This window comes from Macaca fascicularis, chromosome 7, assembly GCF_037993035.2.
Source record: "Macaca fascicularis isolate 582-1 chromosome 7, T2T-MFA8v1.1".
NCBI lineage: Eukaryota > Metazoa > Chordata > Mammalia > Primates > Cercopithecidae > Macaca > Macaca fascicularis.
In genome coordinates, this window is record NC_088381.1 from 161,477,930 (window position 1) to 161,497,176 (window position 19,247).

Genomic DNA, 19,247 nt, shown 5'->3' on the forward strand with positions numbered 1-19,247 from the left:
CTATGATGGTGTATTAGTTTGCTCCAGCTGCCATAAAAGTACCACAGATGGGGTGGCTAAAACAACAGAAATATATTTTCTCGCAGTTCTGGAGGCTTGAAGTCTGAGATCGAGGTGTTGGCAGGTTTGGTGTCTCCTGAGGCCTCTCTCCTTCACTTGCAGATGTCTGCCTTCTCTCTTTGTCCTCATGCGGCCTTTCCTCTGTGTTCCCACATTTCTGGTATCTCTTATGTGTCCTAATCTCCTCTTACAAGGACACCAGTCAGATTGGATTAGGGTTCACCACCGAAACGGCCTCATTTTAACTTAATCACCCTTTTAAAGGCCTTATCTCTGGGTACAGTCACATTTTGAGGTTAAGGTTTCAACATATGAATTCTAAGCGCCACAAAATTCAGTCAATAACAGATGGCTTTTTAAAGTATAAGGAAAGGGGTGGTGCCGGGGGGAGTTTTGAAGACAGTGTAACTATCATTGAAGAGTGTAGAAGAAGGAGCTTACTAGAGAAATGTAGCCTTAGGGTCAGTTGAGGTTGAAGATCATTCATTTATATCTATCGGGCCCAGTTATTGGAGTCTCCGCAGCAGCAGTCAGGTATGTGTGTGGAGTAAAGAGGAACTCTGCTTTGATGAGGCTCCTGGATGCTCACATGGGCTTATTAACCAGCCAAATGACCACCTCTAGTGCACAAAATTGAACTGTAAATGAGTTTTATTCACATCCTTGGCACAATTACAAATTACTATTTGTAACGGACCTTTTTGGCTGCTCTCGAGTTGTTGAAAACATGGAAGTTAAATCTATGACTGCTAAGATTGTATTGCATTCACCAATGCACAAATTGGCTGGAACAGTTTTTTCAATCTGTTCTATAAATGGTCTTTCATGATTGCTCACCACTCTCTTCCTCTTTCTCTATCCCACTTTCTTTCTTCTTTTTTTTTTTTTTTCATCTTCACTTATCAATGATTTATTGAGTACCTACTAAGTGTCTGGCACTAAGGATGAAGAGTCCACAATCTGTCATATGTCTATATGCAGGTATATATGTGTACAGTGTACATATATATGCAGATATGTATACTCTCTATATATCCTAAAGACCTGAGTGATAAGTGCTGTTACTAAAGTATTAATTCATTTGTTCATTTAATCCTATGAACATACTGAGTTCCTACTAAGTACCGGTGTGTTAGGCTTGGGATAGAGCCATGAGTAAGGTATAGTTTCTGCCCTTAAGAAATTTACAAGCTGGTATAGAAAAATGAACAGGTAAGTACACAGAGACAATGCAATATGACTTTTGTAAAATATTAAAAGATCTCAAAGAAAAAAGAGACTCTCGTCTCTGCTTTGCTCTGCATATTTGGGTACCTGTGGAAAGGAGCTATTGTTGCATTTTAATGAAAAGAGCTATAAAAAGAACATCCTTTCATTTAACAAACATTTTTGAATGCTTGTAATCGTTGTGTAGTGATGGTTTTATAGCTCTTGAATTATGAGCAAGCCACTGAGTTGGGGGATCTGTGAGTTTTTTCCTCATTTGCACTTACTGTCCGTACCCTGTACTATTATCAACTCCTTTTCTTAGGTGGTGGAATGATTAATGGTATTCCTGAAATACTCTACAGAAACCTGCTGAATATTAAAACTTGAGAAAAGTCACAGTAATGCTTCATTACTGTGACAGTGGGTGAGCAGACAGCATGTCCTAGCATGTATCTCGGATATTTGGAACTTGGAACTATGCATTAATATGGGGATTTTCTTGTAATATGATTTTAAAAATATAATGAATAGCAGATCAAAAACACTGAGCAGGAAATGGACTTTTGTAGATTATGCAGTTGAACCGTTTTCAAGTATCACCTATTTATACTTTATCTTAGGAAAAAAAGTTATTTACAACCAAATACTTATGGAGTTAATTGAGATGATGTTTATAAACTTGTTGCTTTCTTTGGAGCTGATGTGTCACACAGACTCAAGGTATTATTATCTGTAATCTAGACTTATTTCTTTGGGAAAATGCTAACCATATTATGGAAATAGTTCAGGTAGTGGAAGAGAGAAAAGGCAAATCTGATAAATGGTGTATGTAGGATTTAGAATCAGTGATTAACCTGGTAACTGCTGGAAATTGCATTGATGTCAAGCAATGGACGTTCACATTCATGTGAACGTCACGTTCACGTGGACATCATTCCAGAATCATATTCTAGAGTATGTCATAGTGGAAAGATCACTGGATTGGGATCAGGAAATCTAAGCACTAGTCTGGCTCTGCCATTGACCACCTATGTGTCTCATTTTCCCCATCTTTAAAAGGAAGTGGTTATGGGAAGAGGTCTCTAAGGTCCTTCCAGTTCTGATATTTTATCGTTCTGTGCTTCTACGTCCCACACTTATCAAAAGGATTCTGAGTTAGAATGCATCCAGGAGCTTATTTCCATGGGCTATTGGGAACAGCAGGCCTTGCTTCTCCAGGACTTGATATGTCTTCTGTTAACTGCTGACAGTGAGCCATACCACCTAAAAGGCTCCCTTGGTAGCCTTAAAGATTGAAAGGACAAGTGGACAGTGTTGAGAACCCTGTGGAAGAGGAGACCAGAAAGACGTTGATCATCATGGCTCCTTGGGATTTGCAAAGAGGAATGACTAGAACGGGGTCCTTCACTACAGCCAGGTCAAAGGTCAGGTCAGGAATGTGGACAATGCTGGTGACTCCAGGTAGGTCTAGGAGGGTAAATAAATCTGTTGAGTCCCTCCTGAATCTTGAGAAGATCTGGGCAGCCAAGCTCAGAAAGCTATTAGGAAGTCTCCTAATTTATGAAATTCTTTGGAAGAAAAAATGTGACATTTATTTTTTACATTTTTATTAGTGCACGATCATTGTATTCTTCCTTAACACTCATCATGTTAATCTACTCTTAACATATTCTCACAGTTAAAGCATTTACTAAACACACTTTCATGATCACATGTTGAGTTAATAATCTGACTTCAATTGATGCCATTGTGCAATGGACTCCCTATATTTTAGGATTTTTTGAGTGTTGTAGAAAGACTTTTCAGTTTTCTCTTTCAGTTTTAGTTAAGCAACATTAAATATAATTCCTCAGCAGAGATTTATATCTATTATTATTTTGCTAATAATAAGCCATCTTGGGGGTGATTAGAAAACAATTTGGAGTACTGCTTTTCTTAGTGATTAAAACAGGCAATAGATAATTTGTGAATAGGCTATTAAACCAGAAAACTAAGAATAATTTTGTGTGCTGAATACAATTAAAAGAAATTAAAAGTTTTTTGTAATTGTTTCTATCATGGAATTCTATTAAAGATTTACTTATGTTCCTTAAAATACTGATTAAATTCTTGTATGTAATCATTTTAAAAAATGACTGTATGCCTAATACATATTACAAGATGATTCTTCTCTTTCTTTTTCTTCTTCTTCTTTTTTTTTTTTTTTTTTTTTTTTTGCTTTTATCTAGTTGCTTCCAAGATCCGGTACTTGCAGGAATATCATAACCGGGTTCTCCACAACATTTATCCTGTACCATCAGGAACAGATATTGCAAACACCTTGAAATACTTTTCTCAGACCTTGTTAAGGTAAGCTTTACAATATCCTCTACTTTGAGAGAATTATTAGGTAGTACTGCTGAATTTATTGGGATCTAAATTTTTATTGAATTGCAAGTTTTAAAGGGCCTATGTTTTCTAGTGCTCTGCCAGAAGAGTCTGCACTCAAGTTCTCTGGGTGTATGTAGCAAATTGGATCCCAGGCCCAGATGAAAAGATTGGTTGCCTGGCTACTGCCTGCTTTCCCGCATTGAACATCTTTTCAGGGGATCTTTAAAATGATAGAGTTCTATATTTGGCACTAATATAGAGTGGGATTAAAAGGATAGCCTACAATTGCTTAAAATTAAGAATTGGAAACACTTTTGGTCTAAAAGCAAATCAGAATTATGTGGCATTTTAGGTTCATCATTAGCATTTTCTATTTCCCTAAGTGTAATATACAGTGATAATAGTTATTTTTAATCTGGGTAACACTTCACGTGTTCAACATGCTTTGCCTTGATAATGAAATTCCATGAAGGACAAGGAAAAAAAATAGGACTCTTTTTCTTTTGTTTACTTTTACCATAAGGTAGAGATAGGAGGGCCCTGTTTACTCCACATATCTTGATTAAGAAAACAGAGAAAACAAAGATGAACTGTTCAAGTAAAAGCTCAATTGTTTTGGAAAATAACATTGAAGAATTCAGAAGAACACCTCACGTTCCATTAAATTCCAAGATGTGGTTTCTCCATTACCACAGTCTTCTCACTTCAAATCTGATTTTGGCAACACATAAATTGGCTTGGTACTATTTCTTTTAGCTGTATAGCAGCAAAAATTTTGTAAGACAGATATTAGGAGAACACAAATTTGCAAAGACTAGTGGCACTTGAGTTTCTAGCAGTTGAAGGCTTTGCCAGGGGCATTCTGAATGCTTTGTGGATAGAAGCTTCGTGTGATCAAGTCAGCTACGAATCTTTTGCAGTCCTGCTATCTCTCTGTTCTTATTTTTTGAAATATCTTTCCTTCTTTAGAGTCCTTAGTGATCCCGTTCTATATTGAAGGGCTCCTGCTTATCAGATTCATACATTTCATACTTACATGGTAAGGTTAGGGCCTCTTACAGGATATTTTCCTTCTTCTCAAATTGTAGTAGAATAATTAGCCCAATTTTCATAGTGATCATCAGATAAATTTATGAATCAAGGCATCCAATTCTATTCTCTTGAATTCTCCTTTTGTCTTTGAGGTCCAAGTTCTCAATGGGAAACAGTTTTCTTTATGACAAATTCTGAAAGTTCTCAAAGTGAGAGACACTTTTCAGTAGGAAGCATGTTGAATTCCATTTGTCAGGAAACTGTAACATCCTAGTTGGCACCTCAGAGCTTGCTGCTTAGGTCTTAGTAATTGTGTCCAAGAGTTAAGGAATTTAAAATACTGAAAAGTCATGTTTGCAAGACGTAAGGATTCCATTTTCTTGAGCAGTGGACCATTAGAATATGATCATAGGTAGTAGCACTTTAGTGGTAAAACAGGGAGTTTGTTCAAGTGGCTTGTTGGAGAAGATTCTATGCAACTGAGCTGAGTTCATTTTCAAAGGGAGGCAACATCAACATCTGCTAATGGTAATACTAACAATTGCAACCATTATTATAGCAATACTGTCTTATAATATTAGTAATCATATGTGTCAAACACTGTCCTAAGAAGTTAAATGTGTCATCTCATTGAATCTCTCATTATAATTCTATGAGATAAGTGTACTGTTATACGCATTTTACAGATAATAAAACTAAGGCAGAGTGGTTAAATAAGTTGCTCAAAGTTACTTATCTAATAAGTGTTCAGGATTTGACCCTAATTCACATCACATGCTCTCAACAATTATGCTATACTGCTTCTTCTTAGGACGAGTATTTATCATATTATAGGGACACTGCTTTTAGTAAAAACCTGGCTTGGCCTTTGGGGATGCCAACATTCATTATGAGTCCACAGACTAGTTTTGGGTCTCTTTGAGATTAAAGGAAGTGCTTAGCACAAAGATTTGTCATCTTTTCAGAAATTAAATGGAGCTGTACTGACATAATGTGGACAGCATTTCAATTCCCCAGTGTTTCAGTTCTGTCTTCCACTCGGCGATTAGCTGTGGCTAGCAGGTCAGAGCAGAGCTGACAGGCTGTAGTGAACAGGACACACACACACGGAGTGGGACTAAGAAAGCAAACACTGGGAAGGTAACATGTCATGGATTGGTCTAGGTTCAAATGCTGGCCTGAACCCAATTCATTTTCTTTTGCCTACCCCAGCTTTTTTTTTTTTTTTTTCTTCTAGAAGTACAGAACTGTTGATACATACATCCATAACAATTGTGTTTGTACTTCTTCATTTTATTTATGCTATTAGAAAGTTCAAGACAGCCGGGCATGGTGGCTGGCATCTATAATCCCAGGTACTTGGGAGGCTGAGGTGGCAGATTAAAGGAAGTGCTTGGCACCAAGATTTGTCATCTTTTCAGAATTTAAATGGAGCTGTACTGAGATAATGTTAGAGACCAGAAGTCTCAAATTTGAAGTTTGAGACCAGCCACGAGTTTGAGAATAGCCTGGACAACATAGTAAGACCCCATCTCTAAAAAATACTTTTAGCAATTAGCCAGGTGTGGTGGCATGCACCTTTAGTCCAAGCTCCTTGGAGGCTGGGGCACCAGGGCGCTAGGACTGCTTGAGCCTAGGCATTTGAAGCTGCAGTGAGCCTTGATTGCACCACTGTACTCCAGCCTGGGTGACAGAGTGAGACCCTATCTCTAAGATAAATACATAAATAAATTCCAAGACAAATAAGATTGTCTAAGTATTTGGTGTCCAAGATTATCAACAGTAAGATTTTCTACAACAAAGAAGATTTTCTGCTGCAAAATTATTATATATTGTTTAATATTATTAAAGCATTTAATAGTATTAAATCATTTAATATGATCTTTACATTCAGAAGCACTTCTTGCTTTCAGAACTCAGGTTCTTGGGGAAAAATAACAAGAAGAAAGAATTAGAGATGATTCTCACAAAATAACTATTTGTCTTTCATTTGGATATTCTCGATGAAGTTAAGATGATTATTTTTTTGGTTAAAATATGCAACTTGAAATTTCAGCAGCTTCGTCTGAGTCAGGGTTGCATTTTTGGAGCAATAGTTCGCTGGTATTTGTGCATGCATACAACTCTCACTGTTCTCAGTAGAGTTTTGTACCTATTTCGAAAGGCAGAAATTAGCTTAGACATTTAACTTCAATTTATTTAATTCGTAGGAGGGAAGAAATTGTATGTTACCATAGTTGACTGCAAAATCAGTTGAAGAGTCCACATATGTCCACTTAGCTCATAGTTAGACTCAAATTTGTGTTCCTGGGCGTTCCTTAAACTCTAGTAGTGGAAGGTGAGTCCTGTGTGTTATTCAGCTTGCTAGCCCGTGTGTCTGGAGCGGTGTTTGAACCAGAGAAGGGGATCAGTAAATGTTCGTTGAATTGAGTTGACTTTAGTCCAGATCTCATCCAGTGCTGGAATCCTTCTAGAGCATTTACTTAATCTAGTAGTGACCTGGGGTCTGGTAAAGTTATATCTGAGTGCCAAGTTGTACTCATTTTAATTTAGCAGATACCTGAGTTCGGCAGTGAGCAACAAACAACTTCAGAGTTTAGTTTTTTGTTTGCTTTTAGCATTAGAAGCAACTACAAAGACCATCTAGTTTAACCTCCCCTCACTGCTACATGGGAGGGAGTCTGTTCTTTTTATAGTGGAAGCATCCTGTGGCCATGTTGTCAACAGCGAAGGTCTTTAAGAATCTTGCCTTTTACCTGGCAGGACACTTAAAGGATCCTAGTCTTCTTCCTATGTCAAACATTCTTTTGGAATTTCTACCCCCAGATCTCTCTTCTGGTGCTGTTTAGGCTGCTAGCACGTAAAATCTTTTAACAAAATCATTACATTTGGGGAAAGCTGCTTGCTGCTAACTATTCAGAAAATGCCTAATATGTTTTAAAAATGGATTGTAGACTCAGCATAATAATCTTAATTGAACCGTAATTTCCAATTGCTTAGGAAGAATATATGTATATATAGATATATCCACCATTTTATTGGTTAAGTCATAGAGTAACTTTAGAGCCTAGCATAATGAAGTAAATTTTGTTTAGTACGTGGATTCAACTCAAATGTCAACATTCCTAATCTTAAAGGGAGTTTGTTTGACATATTAATTTTCTGTGCTACACATACCTCAGGGCAACTTCTCATCTTTCCTCACACCAGCAGAGGTCTTCCTCTCTTGATGCTGAAAGTCAATGGTTGATAAAGAGAATCTCAGGAGGAAAAGGGAAAGGTGAAAAGCTGGCTGCTGGGTCAAACTCTTCTGAGCAGGGCATTCTTAATATTCATTTTGGTTGGGTTTGCAGAATTCTGGGAAAGAATTTCAGGTGGGGAAAATGGTTGTATCAACTCCCAAGTTAGGCAGTTTGGTTGGGGAAATACTTTTTTTTTTTTTTTTTCTGAATAAACTTCACAAAACGTCATAAAATCACAATGCATTGTACATTTATTCATGAGCCCTTCTTGAGTTTTTCCACAAATGAAAACATTTCCTTACATTGAGACATGAATGGTAATTTAAAACTGGTTTCATTGATGACTCATTTTCAGCCATTTTTTTTCTCAACCTCACCGAATTCTCAAATCTAAAGGCAGTGAGAGAGAAGTTTTACTGTTTTCATGCTGACATTCTTCCCTCCCTGCATGTATGAAGCTGTTGTTGCTATCATTTGGGAACCCCACATATACAGGAAGGGAAAAATATCAAAGTAGAGCCTCCAAAGTATTTGTTAACTTACATCATACTTTGGAGAAACACTAAGGTGCATTTGAAAAAATTATGTGTTTATTTCCCCCACCAAGAAGTTTGATCAGAGCATTGCACTTAATTTAAAGGATAGCATTAATTTATGGTATTCAGCTATTTTTATTTTCTAAGGCAAAATGTTGTTCTCCTTATACCACTTCTATAAGATCCACATTTTGTAATTTTGAAAAGATGCCAATAGTAGGTTAATTTAGGGCTGAAGTTTGGGAAATAATATATTTGACTTATAGCCATTGTGATTCTAGAGGAACTTTCAGTGGGATTAGAATCCTACAGGATTAAAACAGATTTTTGGTGACTGGGTTTATCAAGAATATAACATTAGTAAAGGTGGTATTCTTAGGAATAATTGAGTCATGTGAGAAAAGTGTAAAGTCTGATGAAAAATCTGATGGCATTTATAATAGATACAGTCAGGTGGTAACTGGAATGTTGATATTATCCCGTTGTAAAGTATAAGCTTACAAAGTCAAATACATCACACACAAAAAGGTAAATTAAATTCCTTTAAATTACAAAAACCCACCAAATCTTAAGTTATTTATTGATAAGAAGTATTACATAAGTATTCTGAAATTATTTTTATTATTATCAATTGTTTCCCCCGGACATTGGGTAACAGAAGACAAAGGAAATCGAGGTAAATTAGGCACATGGAAAATACAAAGCATGTAGTCATTTTTCTTACTTTGTAACATATTTTGCACTAAGAGTAAATAAAAATAAATGCAAACTTGATATAGCAAGCATGCTTGACACTAACCAATTCTTCACATCACTGTAAAATTGTAAATGTAGTATCATTAACTAAGAACTTAGCAATGTTTGATGCACATAGAGCAACTGTAAAACAAGGTTATTTTTATGTAATGAACCACTCATAAACTGTTATCTGCTTGGACTAACATAAGTGTACTATATAAAAGCACTTTGCAAGTGCACAGATATTATCATTCTAATGTATAGCTATTGTCTTTAATGCTAAATAGTATAACCTAATTTTACAAAACCTAAACATTTTGCTAAGCAGTAACTTCTTCTATTTTTAAATTCACAACTTTTCTGCTTTATTGCTTTTACCAAAAAGGTTTTTATTTTAAAATTAAGGCTAAAAGAAAACCAATTTATTTTTAGAATTTATTTTTATTCCCATTAATTTTTTTTAACTTTCTAAATTATCTTTCCTTTAGTCTTTAGTGAGTTTTGTTGAATAATAACGTAAGTAGCAGCAGTAATATATGAAATCTTACTGTATGATGTGCAGCTATATGACAGATACTGCTTGCTTAGTCGTTAGAATTTTGAAGGTAATTATTTAATAAACCACTGTTTGTATTCATAAAATAAAATGTTTCCTCCCCAACATGCAAAATTTAAAAAAACACACATAAATAACCATTATCATTAGTTCACAAACATATGCTATGGACCATCAACTATATATTATTTTATAGCTTTTCCAATGTAGTTTAGCTAACATTTTAGAAATATGTATTATTTCTAAATTCATATGCCTGTTTAAACTTCATTATCTCAAATGATACTGACAGAATGTCATGAAACAGTATCATAATATACATATAGACATTATTTTGATGCAATAAACATGTGATTTTTAAGACTTTCTTAATAAACACACATGTTTATTCTTTGCTGAAACATGTTTCTGCAAGTGCCATACCTATATTTTGCAAGTTCCTATTTACCTGATGAAGACAAGTCCTGCTGAAAACATCTTTTCCCTTGAAAGCTCCTCGTAATTAGGAATAAGAGCCCTTACTCATTAGACAAAGCCGTTGTTTTTCTTCCAGGAAGCCTCTCCTTCACCAAACTGCTAAACTGTAAAACATGGGTTTGGCACTGAAACATGCATTTTTATATTTTTGCTCCTTACTAACCAGATAACACATGAGATGCAATGAAACTTCCACAAAGTAAACCTTGTATTATTGGTACCTCTGAGCATGAAGCTATGTGACCAGTACTAGATTGGTAGACCCTGCTGGCGTGGCAATTGCATCTTATGTGGAATGTATCTGGTGTTTTATTATTTGTTTTAGAGTGTCATTTCAATGTAATGTGCTGTTCTTTGTGTCTTTGTTGTCTCTTTTTTTTCTTTGTCCCCCCAACAGCATTTTGTCCCGCACAGGGAAGAAGGAAAACCAAGATGCCTCCAATTTGACAGTGCCCATGACCATGTGTCTTTTTCCTGTGCCATTCCCACTCACCCCATCTCTAAGACCGCAGGTCAGTTCCATCAACCCTACTGTTACTCGCTCCCTCCTTTACAGCGTCCTGCGAGATGCTCCCTCAGAACGCGGCCCGCAAAGTCGTGATGCTCAGTTGTCAGACTACCCTTCTTTGGACTACCAAGGCCTCTACGTGACTTTGGTGACTCTCCTGGATCTAGTTCCTTTACTACAGCACGGCCAACACGGTGAGCACTTAGCTGAAACCTTTGTCAATGTACATGGATACTTATGAATGTATATGATGCCGAGCAAGGGGCTCGGAGATGGTCACTGTTGTAATCAGTCACCTGGAAGGGCTTTGTGTGGCTAGAAACACTACACTGAAACTTCATTATGGTGCTTCCCATAGTATCATTTTACACTGCTTTATTGCCAGACGGATGTTATCCAAGTGGAGTATTGGGGGAGAATGGGGCTAGAGAAAGGAGGAAGACATATAACAAGAAATTTTCTCTTCTTTCCTGATGAGTTATCATGGGGACTCTTGTTGAAATTATGAGTGGGGAGATAAGACTTTAAAACTGACGCCCAGAAAGTTAAGAAGTAGAGCATGAAGAGCAGGCTATAATCCACTGAGTGATTCTGTGATTTTTGAGGGAGCAAATTCTCTAGGACCCATTTTTTCCTGTCTCTTTAATAAAGTCAGGAGGTTAGATGAGAAGTGATCTCTAAGAACTCTTCCAAATGTAAACAACAATCAATAGTTATTACAAAATGTTGTATCAAAATGTAGATATAGTATATAGTGGTGCTGTACACTGTATTCAGCATATGGTATTAGTGGTGCTATGTGCTTATCTGCAGTATGTGTACGATATATGATATTAGTGGTGCTTAGAATAGAAGCCTAAGAGCCTGCTTCTTTTCTTCACTCTTCTCCCTTTCTACTCTGTGTCCTTAGGCAGTTTCATTATCTTGCTTGCTTACCAAATTCTCCTAACCTGTAAAAATGGGAGCATCAAATGAAAAGCAATGCAATAAGAAAAGGGATTTCTGCAGATAACGCACTTTAAAACATTAGTTGTCTTAACTTCAGAACTCTGATAATTTGGTCCCTGGAAGTGTGACAACCAAGGTTTCGCTGTACAGAAAAATTTGAATTTTGGAAAATAAGTGGGTAGTGGGGGTTATTTTGTCTTTTGGTTATGGCTAACTCCCCTAAGAGAATTCTTGATGGTTTATTTAGTACAACGTGTTCCTAATTTTAAAAGTTTAAAAATCTACTGAGATAAAAATGATGAAATAATAACTATTGAATTTGTTTTTTCTTATATTTACAATTCTGTGTTATGATGAATATAAAAGGTATAGAACTTCGTAAAGTTGCTTATTGTATAATTCTGTAGCCATCTTAAGCCTGGCCACTTCTGCTGTGATCCTCTGCCAGCTCTGAACTTAAATGAGAGGATTCTGAACATAAGACTGCCAGAGTTTACTATGCTGATGAGCTTGTCAGTGAGTTTCCTTCGTGACTACTGGTCCTGAACTCACCTGGGACCTGCCTGGGCCTGGGTTGGTCCACTGTGTTAGGGGAGCTGCCCATTATCTTCAAAGCCCCATGATTAAGATAAAGACATTAAATTTGGTAAATTGCAATATGTATAATTGCAATTAATGTGTAAATTGTGACGATTTCAGGGGAGATAATTTGTATTTTTGCTCTCATACCTGCGTCTGTTTTGTGACTTTGTGACATTGTTATTTAGCTATTGTGTTCTTGTTCTGCATGATAGAGCTTAGAAGGTAGGGAAAAACTCAGTAGATCAATATAATGAATGGTTCAGAGAAACAATACAGCATTGTTTCTTGAAGGATGGTCTGAAAAACATCGGAATCACCGAGGGGGTTTGTAACATGGAATTCTGGTCCCACCCAGGTACTTGTCACTAAGAATCACTGAGGGGTGGGGTCTGAGGATCTGAATTTTTAGCAAGATCCTTGTGGATGCTTCTTTTGCACAGATTTTGAGAGCTGCTACGCTCAGACCGGAGGCTGTGTCCTCCTGCTGGGTCCAGGTGGAGTACAGGAAGAGCACTAGGCAACGGTTCTGTCGCAGTTCAGCTGCTCTCAGGTGATCCTGAGCAATCACCTCTCTCCGGACCTCAGTTTCTTTATGTGAAAAATACTCCAGCTGGGCTCCTTTCAGTACTAATGTTATGTAATTAGGCTAAATGGCTCAGCAAAAGCAGCTGAGGTGTCTTGTATGCATAGCCTTGGTTAATTCTTAGTAAAACACCTGTGGATTTTCCATTTCATTCATTTGAGCTCAAGGTTGACTGACCCTGGCCCTCTAGTGTGCACTGTGGCCACATCCTGTCTGTTGCTGCCTGATGTGCCTGTTGAGATGGCATATTAATTCTAATGACAACCAGAAATAACATTAGGAATCCAAATAACACTAAGAAGGTACATCTGGTGCAAAACAAAGAAGAGTCTAGTACTTTTCATTTCTAATGAATACAAAAGTGATCAAAGTCTTCATCATCAATCCTGGACTGATGGCCTATATTTTGGGAAGTCCAGAAATATACAAATATACAAATTACATTTAGTGTAATGGGATTTGGCCTACATGCATTCTAAAACTAAATAGTTATGGTTTTGTTGCATCTCCTTTATTTTTATTCTTGTGCAGGTAATAATAATAGTAACTGTTAATATTAATAATAACAGCTAATCTTTGTGTAGCACACAGTATGTGCTATGCTAAGGACTTTACATTTATCCCATTAAAACCTTCTAACAATCCTTCTAATGAAGTGAGGTAGGTATTGTTACTATCCCTGTTTTAAGATGTTGTTAGAAACATTATTATTAGGTGGCACTTCCTCCCATGATCATTGATGACTCAATGCACAGGGTCATGTAGCACCAGCTTATGGTTTCCCTTGTTTGGTGCTTTCTGAAATTGCTGCTCTGCTGAAGGTTGCAAATTACTTCATTGCCTGATACTCCAGATGGTTTGATTGATGGAGCAGAAATAGTCCGGTTTTATTTCTGATCCTGCCCTTGAATTTTCTAAAACTTCCATTGGGCAAATCATCTAACTGCTTGTGCCTCAGTTATCTTGTGTAGAATGTAGTAATACGAATACCAAGTATTACTGAAGATTAAGAAAATGTGGAGGAAAAATGCATGTAATGGATATTTCTATTTCTTAACTTATTCATTCATCAGTCATTTATTGACCAATTACTGTATACATAGTACCCTGTCAAATATTATGTTTCATAACACTTAATAGGGAGGGAGCACTAGTTGCTTATAATTTAAACCACTTCATTAAAGCTTAAAATGTAAAGTTAGCATATTTTGTTAATTGCAAAATATTCAGTGACTGATTACTCAATTTTGTTTTGTAGATCTTGGACAGTCGATATTTTATACAACTACATGTTTGCTACCTTTTCTCAATGATGATATTCTGAGTACTTTGCCCTATACGATGATATCAACGTTAGCTACCTTTCCTCCATTTCTGCACAAGGATATCATTGAATATCTTAGCACATCTTTTCTACCAATGGCTATATGTAAGTCCAGTCTTACCTAATACTAGATTATTTTTATGTATGATATGAATGGAAATTGCTTTTGCTGTTATAGGCTCTAGGTTTTCAAGATTATAATGGAATCACTTGATATATACATGAGCTATGATTTAAATTCAGTCACTTTAGCATGGATATTATGGTAAAAGTCAAAGAAATAAAAGGTGTTAGGGTTTAGAATTGTTTTATTCAGACAGTTTGATCTTATAGAATAGAAAAAAAGAACATGTCAAGGCAGTCTAGGTTTCCTGTGTATAAATTACAGTATCTTTTTCCACTTTAGAAAAAAGATGGGGAAAGTATTGTCTCAGATCCAGAAATTCCTATCTTTTGGTTTTGAAGGCAGAAGGATCTGATAGAAAGAGCATTAGATAGTCAGGATGTGTAAATTCTGGTCCCAGCTCTGCCTCTAATCTGGGCAGCTCACATAGTTGAAACCTCATCTACAGAATGACGAACCCATCAGCTTTCCATTATAGAGGTATCGTGACGATAAAGTGACTCGAAATTTATGAAAACACTGAAAAAACCTGAAGCCTGCAAGTCACGTGTAATGTATGATTATAAACATAAAACTGATTTGAATCCTGTTTCACTTCTGTAGACTTAATCTTGCAGGCTTTCCAGACATGTGCACAAAGATAAAAAAATGTTGCATTGTGGTTTTTATGATCAAAATCATTTTCAAGTATTTTTTAAATAAATGGATTATGGATTTATCTATTCTTCAGTGGGAAATCTGAAAAGATTGTGGGTTTAGGAGTCAAACATCTGGATCCAAATCATAGCTCTTCCACCTACTAGCTATATGACCTTAGGCAAATTACCTAACTTTTTGTTTCTTTCCTATAAAATAATAATAATAATAGTAATAGCTGCCTCATGAAGTTGCGGGATAATTAAGATGCTTAACTTGGAACGTTGGTAAAATGCTACCACAATGCCTGGTATGCAATAAGTGTCAGCTTGCTTCTCACCTTCTCTCAACTCTTGTTTTAGAAAAATACTTTCGTTGGTTACATTCAACTCCTCGTGATCATTATTCACATTTTAATTTTATGTACTTATGATCTTATTAAAGTTGTTGCTCTGTAATAACAATTGGTAACCATATATATCTTTTGAGCTACATTTGCTTATTTTTACAATCAAGTTTAATGTTAGCTATGGAATTGTACTTTTCATGTCTTTCAGCAAAGAGTTTGACTTCTGCCTAAATTATACAGCAATTCAAAAAAATTAGCAGACTGATCATACCATTCAAGTAATAGAATATTTGATCATTTTCTTCTTTTGTTCTGTGTAACCTTACTGACAAGTACTCATTTATTGATATAGTCTTAGAATTGCATAGTCGTACCTTTAAAATAAATAATGTTAACTGTTAAATTTAGGCATAAGAATTTTTGGTTTTTTGAAACATAACAGATGAGGCTGTTTCCTTCCCTCCTTCCTTCCTTCCTTCCTTCCTTCCTTCCTTCCTTCCTTCCTTCCTTCCTTCCTTCCTTCCTTCCTTCCTTCTTTCCTTCCTTCCTTTCCTTCCTCCTTCCCTCCCTTTCTCCTTCCCTCCGTTCTTCCCTTCCTCCTTTCATCCCTTCTTTCTTTATTTAGTTTTTTGAGATGGCGTAACACTCTGTCACGGTAGAAGTGCAGTGGTGCAGTTTCGGCTCACTATAACCTCTGCCTCCCGAGTTCAAGTGATTCTTCTGCCTCAGCCTCCTGAATAGCTGGGACTACAGACACAAGCCACCATGCCCGGCTAAGTTTTCTATTTTTAGTAGAGACAGGGTTTGCCATGTTGGCCAGGCTGGTCTCGAACTCCTGACCTCTGGTGATCCACCTGCCTCTGCTTCCCAGAGTGCTGGGATTACAGGCGTGAGCCATCGCATCTGGCTTCCTCCTTCCCTTCTTCCCTTCCGCTCCCTCTCTCTCTCTCTCTCTCTCTCTCTCTCTCTTTTTTGATATAGGGTCTTATTCTGTTGTCTTGGCTGGAGTGCAGTGGCACAGTCATAGCTCACTGCAGCCTCAAACTCCTTGTCTTAAGTGATCCTTTTGCCTTAGGCTCCCAAGTACGGTGTGAAGGCCTCTACCACCATGCCTGGCTAATTAAAACAATTTTTTTGTAGAGACGGGGTTTCGCTATGTTTCCCAGGCTGATCTTGAGTTCCTGGCCTCAAATGATCCTCTAGCCTCAGCCTCCCAAAGTGCTGGGAGACGATGGTGGGATTAATGAGGAGGCTGTAGCTTTCTAATAATTAATCTAATTCACTAAATCCCTCCTTCTTAGGAATAAGTTAATAATTGTGGGAGAGGTGTTGAAAATATCGGGCCTCTGAAGTTACATTTAAGATTGATCAAATACTGTGATAGCTGGCAATTTATTTCTTTACACTTGATTATTAATTTCTACTTAATTAGAAACATGGATCGCAAAACATGTCATGTAGTCATGTTAGAATTCTTACTTACATAAATGTACAAACCTCGGCAATTGAGGAGAATAAAATAGTAAGTTGAGTTTACAGAATTTGTGTATATTTTAGTGTTTATTAGAGGAGTATCTTGACATTTATTTGAAGGGGTAAACAAGTCACTTCATGTTCCCAAGGTCCCATTTTTTTCACCTATAAAGAAATAGTTTGAAAAAAAGTGTTCAATCTCAAAGATTATTTCTGGCATACTAATTCTAGTTTAAGTAACGTCAATATGATTTTGTGTAAGAGGCATATATTGTCCTGTAACCCAATTGTTGATCTGTTTCATGTGTTTATTTTGTTGCTCTGGTTTTACTCTCTTAGCTTTGACTTTCCTTTCTCATAATCATTCCTGTGGTTCCATAATAGCCAATATTTGTCATCTTTAAGTCTTTGAAAATAAATTGTATACCAACCTTTACAGTCAAATTCGATTACACCATTCTGATGTTTCCTTTGTACTTGTGATTTCATGAGTATACAAAGACACAGATCCAAAGCTAGAAGGATATAGTTTCAGATTAATCATGTTAAAATGGGCTGATGTGAGAATGTGTGTCTGTGGGTCATATCCATGGTTTTTCTATTTTTTGTAGTTGTTTCGGTGTCTAGAAATTGTGACCAAAACAAGTCAAGGGCATGTAACTTCTTGCAGAAAATTTTTATTTCAGGACTGAGATGCTAGGATGAAGGATGTTGTATTTCCTGAGTACTTGATAAAGTCTTTAAGACAAAAAGGCTTTTTATCTCTTTGGTGTGGTGTTCCTAATGTCAGATGGAAAACATGAACTGCTTTTCAGGTGTAAAATGATTCTATCATTAAGGACCTAGAAGATGAAGTTCTGATCTTTGAAGTGGACTTAATGAGGTATTGCAGCTCTTCAGATTAAGAGGCCAGCATGTATATCAGAGATTTCCTCCTTACCATCCTTGTCAATAAACCAAATGCTGGACTTTTATTTTAGAATGAGTCCTTTTAAGGTTCTGCAGAGCAAACATCAACTTATTTATTATGAAAATTTCCTTTGACATGGCTTTTCTTTTTAACTCCTTCCATAAATAAAATATATTTCTCTTTATTCCAAATGTGCTCAATATGCTTTGTTTATAAAAAAATATTAAAAGAGTTACTAAGAATTGAGAAGGCCATTTGCATGTCACCATGGAAACCTCTCTTTTTCCAATAAAGAATCTGTGATTTGTGGACTGAATTGAAATATGGAGATTTGGGAGATGATGCTTTGGCAGAGAAGAGAAAGAGCTGATTCCAAGTGAACATTGATTGATGCAGGCTATGTTATTGTAAAGATGATAATAAAGCTGAACAATTATATCAGCTTAAGATATAATTGTTTAAGATTATTCTAACGTATCCTAGTATCCCAGACTATGCAGTCTCATCTAGTTCCCTTTCCACCCTAAATTTTCTCAAAAAGTCACTTACCTTCAGGGAAAATAAAGGTTCATTTAAATCTTGAAGGCCATTATCTTAAAGGCAATTGTGTGACTTACCATTTTTTGTTCTATTCCTACTACTACAGAGGGTGCATGTTATGTTTCTATAACCTTCCAAAGACTAATAGAAAAAATAGTAAAAATGCAAAATATTGATGATATTTAAATAATCTTTAATATATGCAGTCTGTTTTATTAGCTAATGGTTGTTTTTCTAAGGTAGGTTTCCCTATATACTTTGAGAGTTTTATTGCTGAGTCATGGGAAATGTTTTGACATAGAAATCCAGAAGAGCTGAGTTATAATCCTTCAACTACTGGCAAATCTCCTAACCTCATGGAACTTTGGTTTCCTTAGCTGTAAAATGGTGATAAGGATAACTTCCTTTGTCCACATCCCATGTCTGTTGTGAAGACCGTGCAATAATGTATGAGAATTGCCTTTAAATATCATGTGATGTTATGCAGGTGTATATCAGGCCAAATGCATAGTCAAATCACAGACATATCAAATCCCATTGCAACTCATTCCAATACCTAGTTAAAATTCACACGTTGTCCTGAAATTTCATCATCTTAAATATTGCTTAAGGTAAGAGGCCATCTGCTGGGGCTTTGGCATTTTTTCTTCTAGAGTGTGTTGTATAATAACAATAATCATTGTAGCAGTTTTTGGACTCATAGAATCTGACAGAACACTTCCAGAGTATGGATGGGCATTCTGTCCCTGACTTTTCATTAATCTATAATTCTGCAAATATTTTAATGCTGCATAGGCTCCTGGGTCACATTGTCTTGGTCTTCCTTTTATGTTTAACTGATAGTGTCCTTCTGAAGGCATGGACATCTTTTGCTTAAACCCTATCTCATGGAACACAATTACCTCCGCTCACACAAGTAGGAGGCCCACGTAGAGGTGAGACCACTTTTTAATCCAGGCAGTGCAGTCTGGCAGAATACAGGAAATGGTTCTGTTACATTGAAAAACTTACACCATAGGGTGTTTCTTCCTTCCAGATGGCTCCTTTACT

The 19,247-nt window shown here is 36.5% G+C and overlaps 1 protein-coding gene across 16 annotated transcripts in view; it reads left to right on the top strand.

Moving 5' to 3' along the window:
- UNC79 (unc-79 homolog, NALCN channel complex subunit) overlaps positions 1 to 19,247 on the top strand; it is a 277,231-nt gene that overhangs the window by 34,483 nt on the left and 223,501 nt on the right. For 7 of the 16 annotated variants that reach the window (XM_065549279.2, XM_073998140.1, XM_073998145.1 and 4 more), the window contains 3 exons: positions 3,498 to 3,618; positions 10,777 to 10,922; positions 14,100 to 14,270. In XM_065549279.2, the coding sequence (XP_065405351.1) occupies positions 3,498 to 3,618; positions 10,777 to 10,922; positions 14,100 to 14,270 (438 nt within the window). Of the gene's footprint in view, positions 1 to 3,495; positions 3,619 to 9,107; positions 9,126 to 10,617; positions 10,923 to 14,099; positions 14,271 to 19,247 lie in introns of those variants that run through there. The other 9 variants (XM_015454151.4, XM_045396908.3, XM_073998139.1 and 6 more) reach the window with 4 other exon arrangements.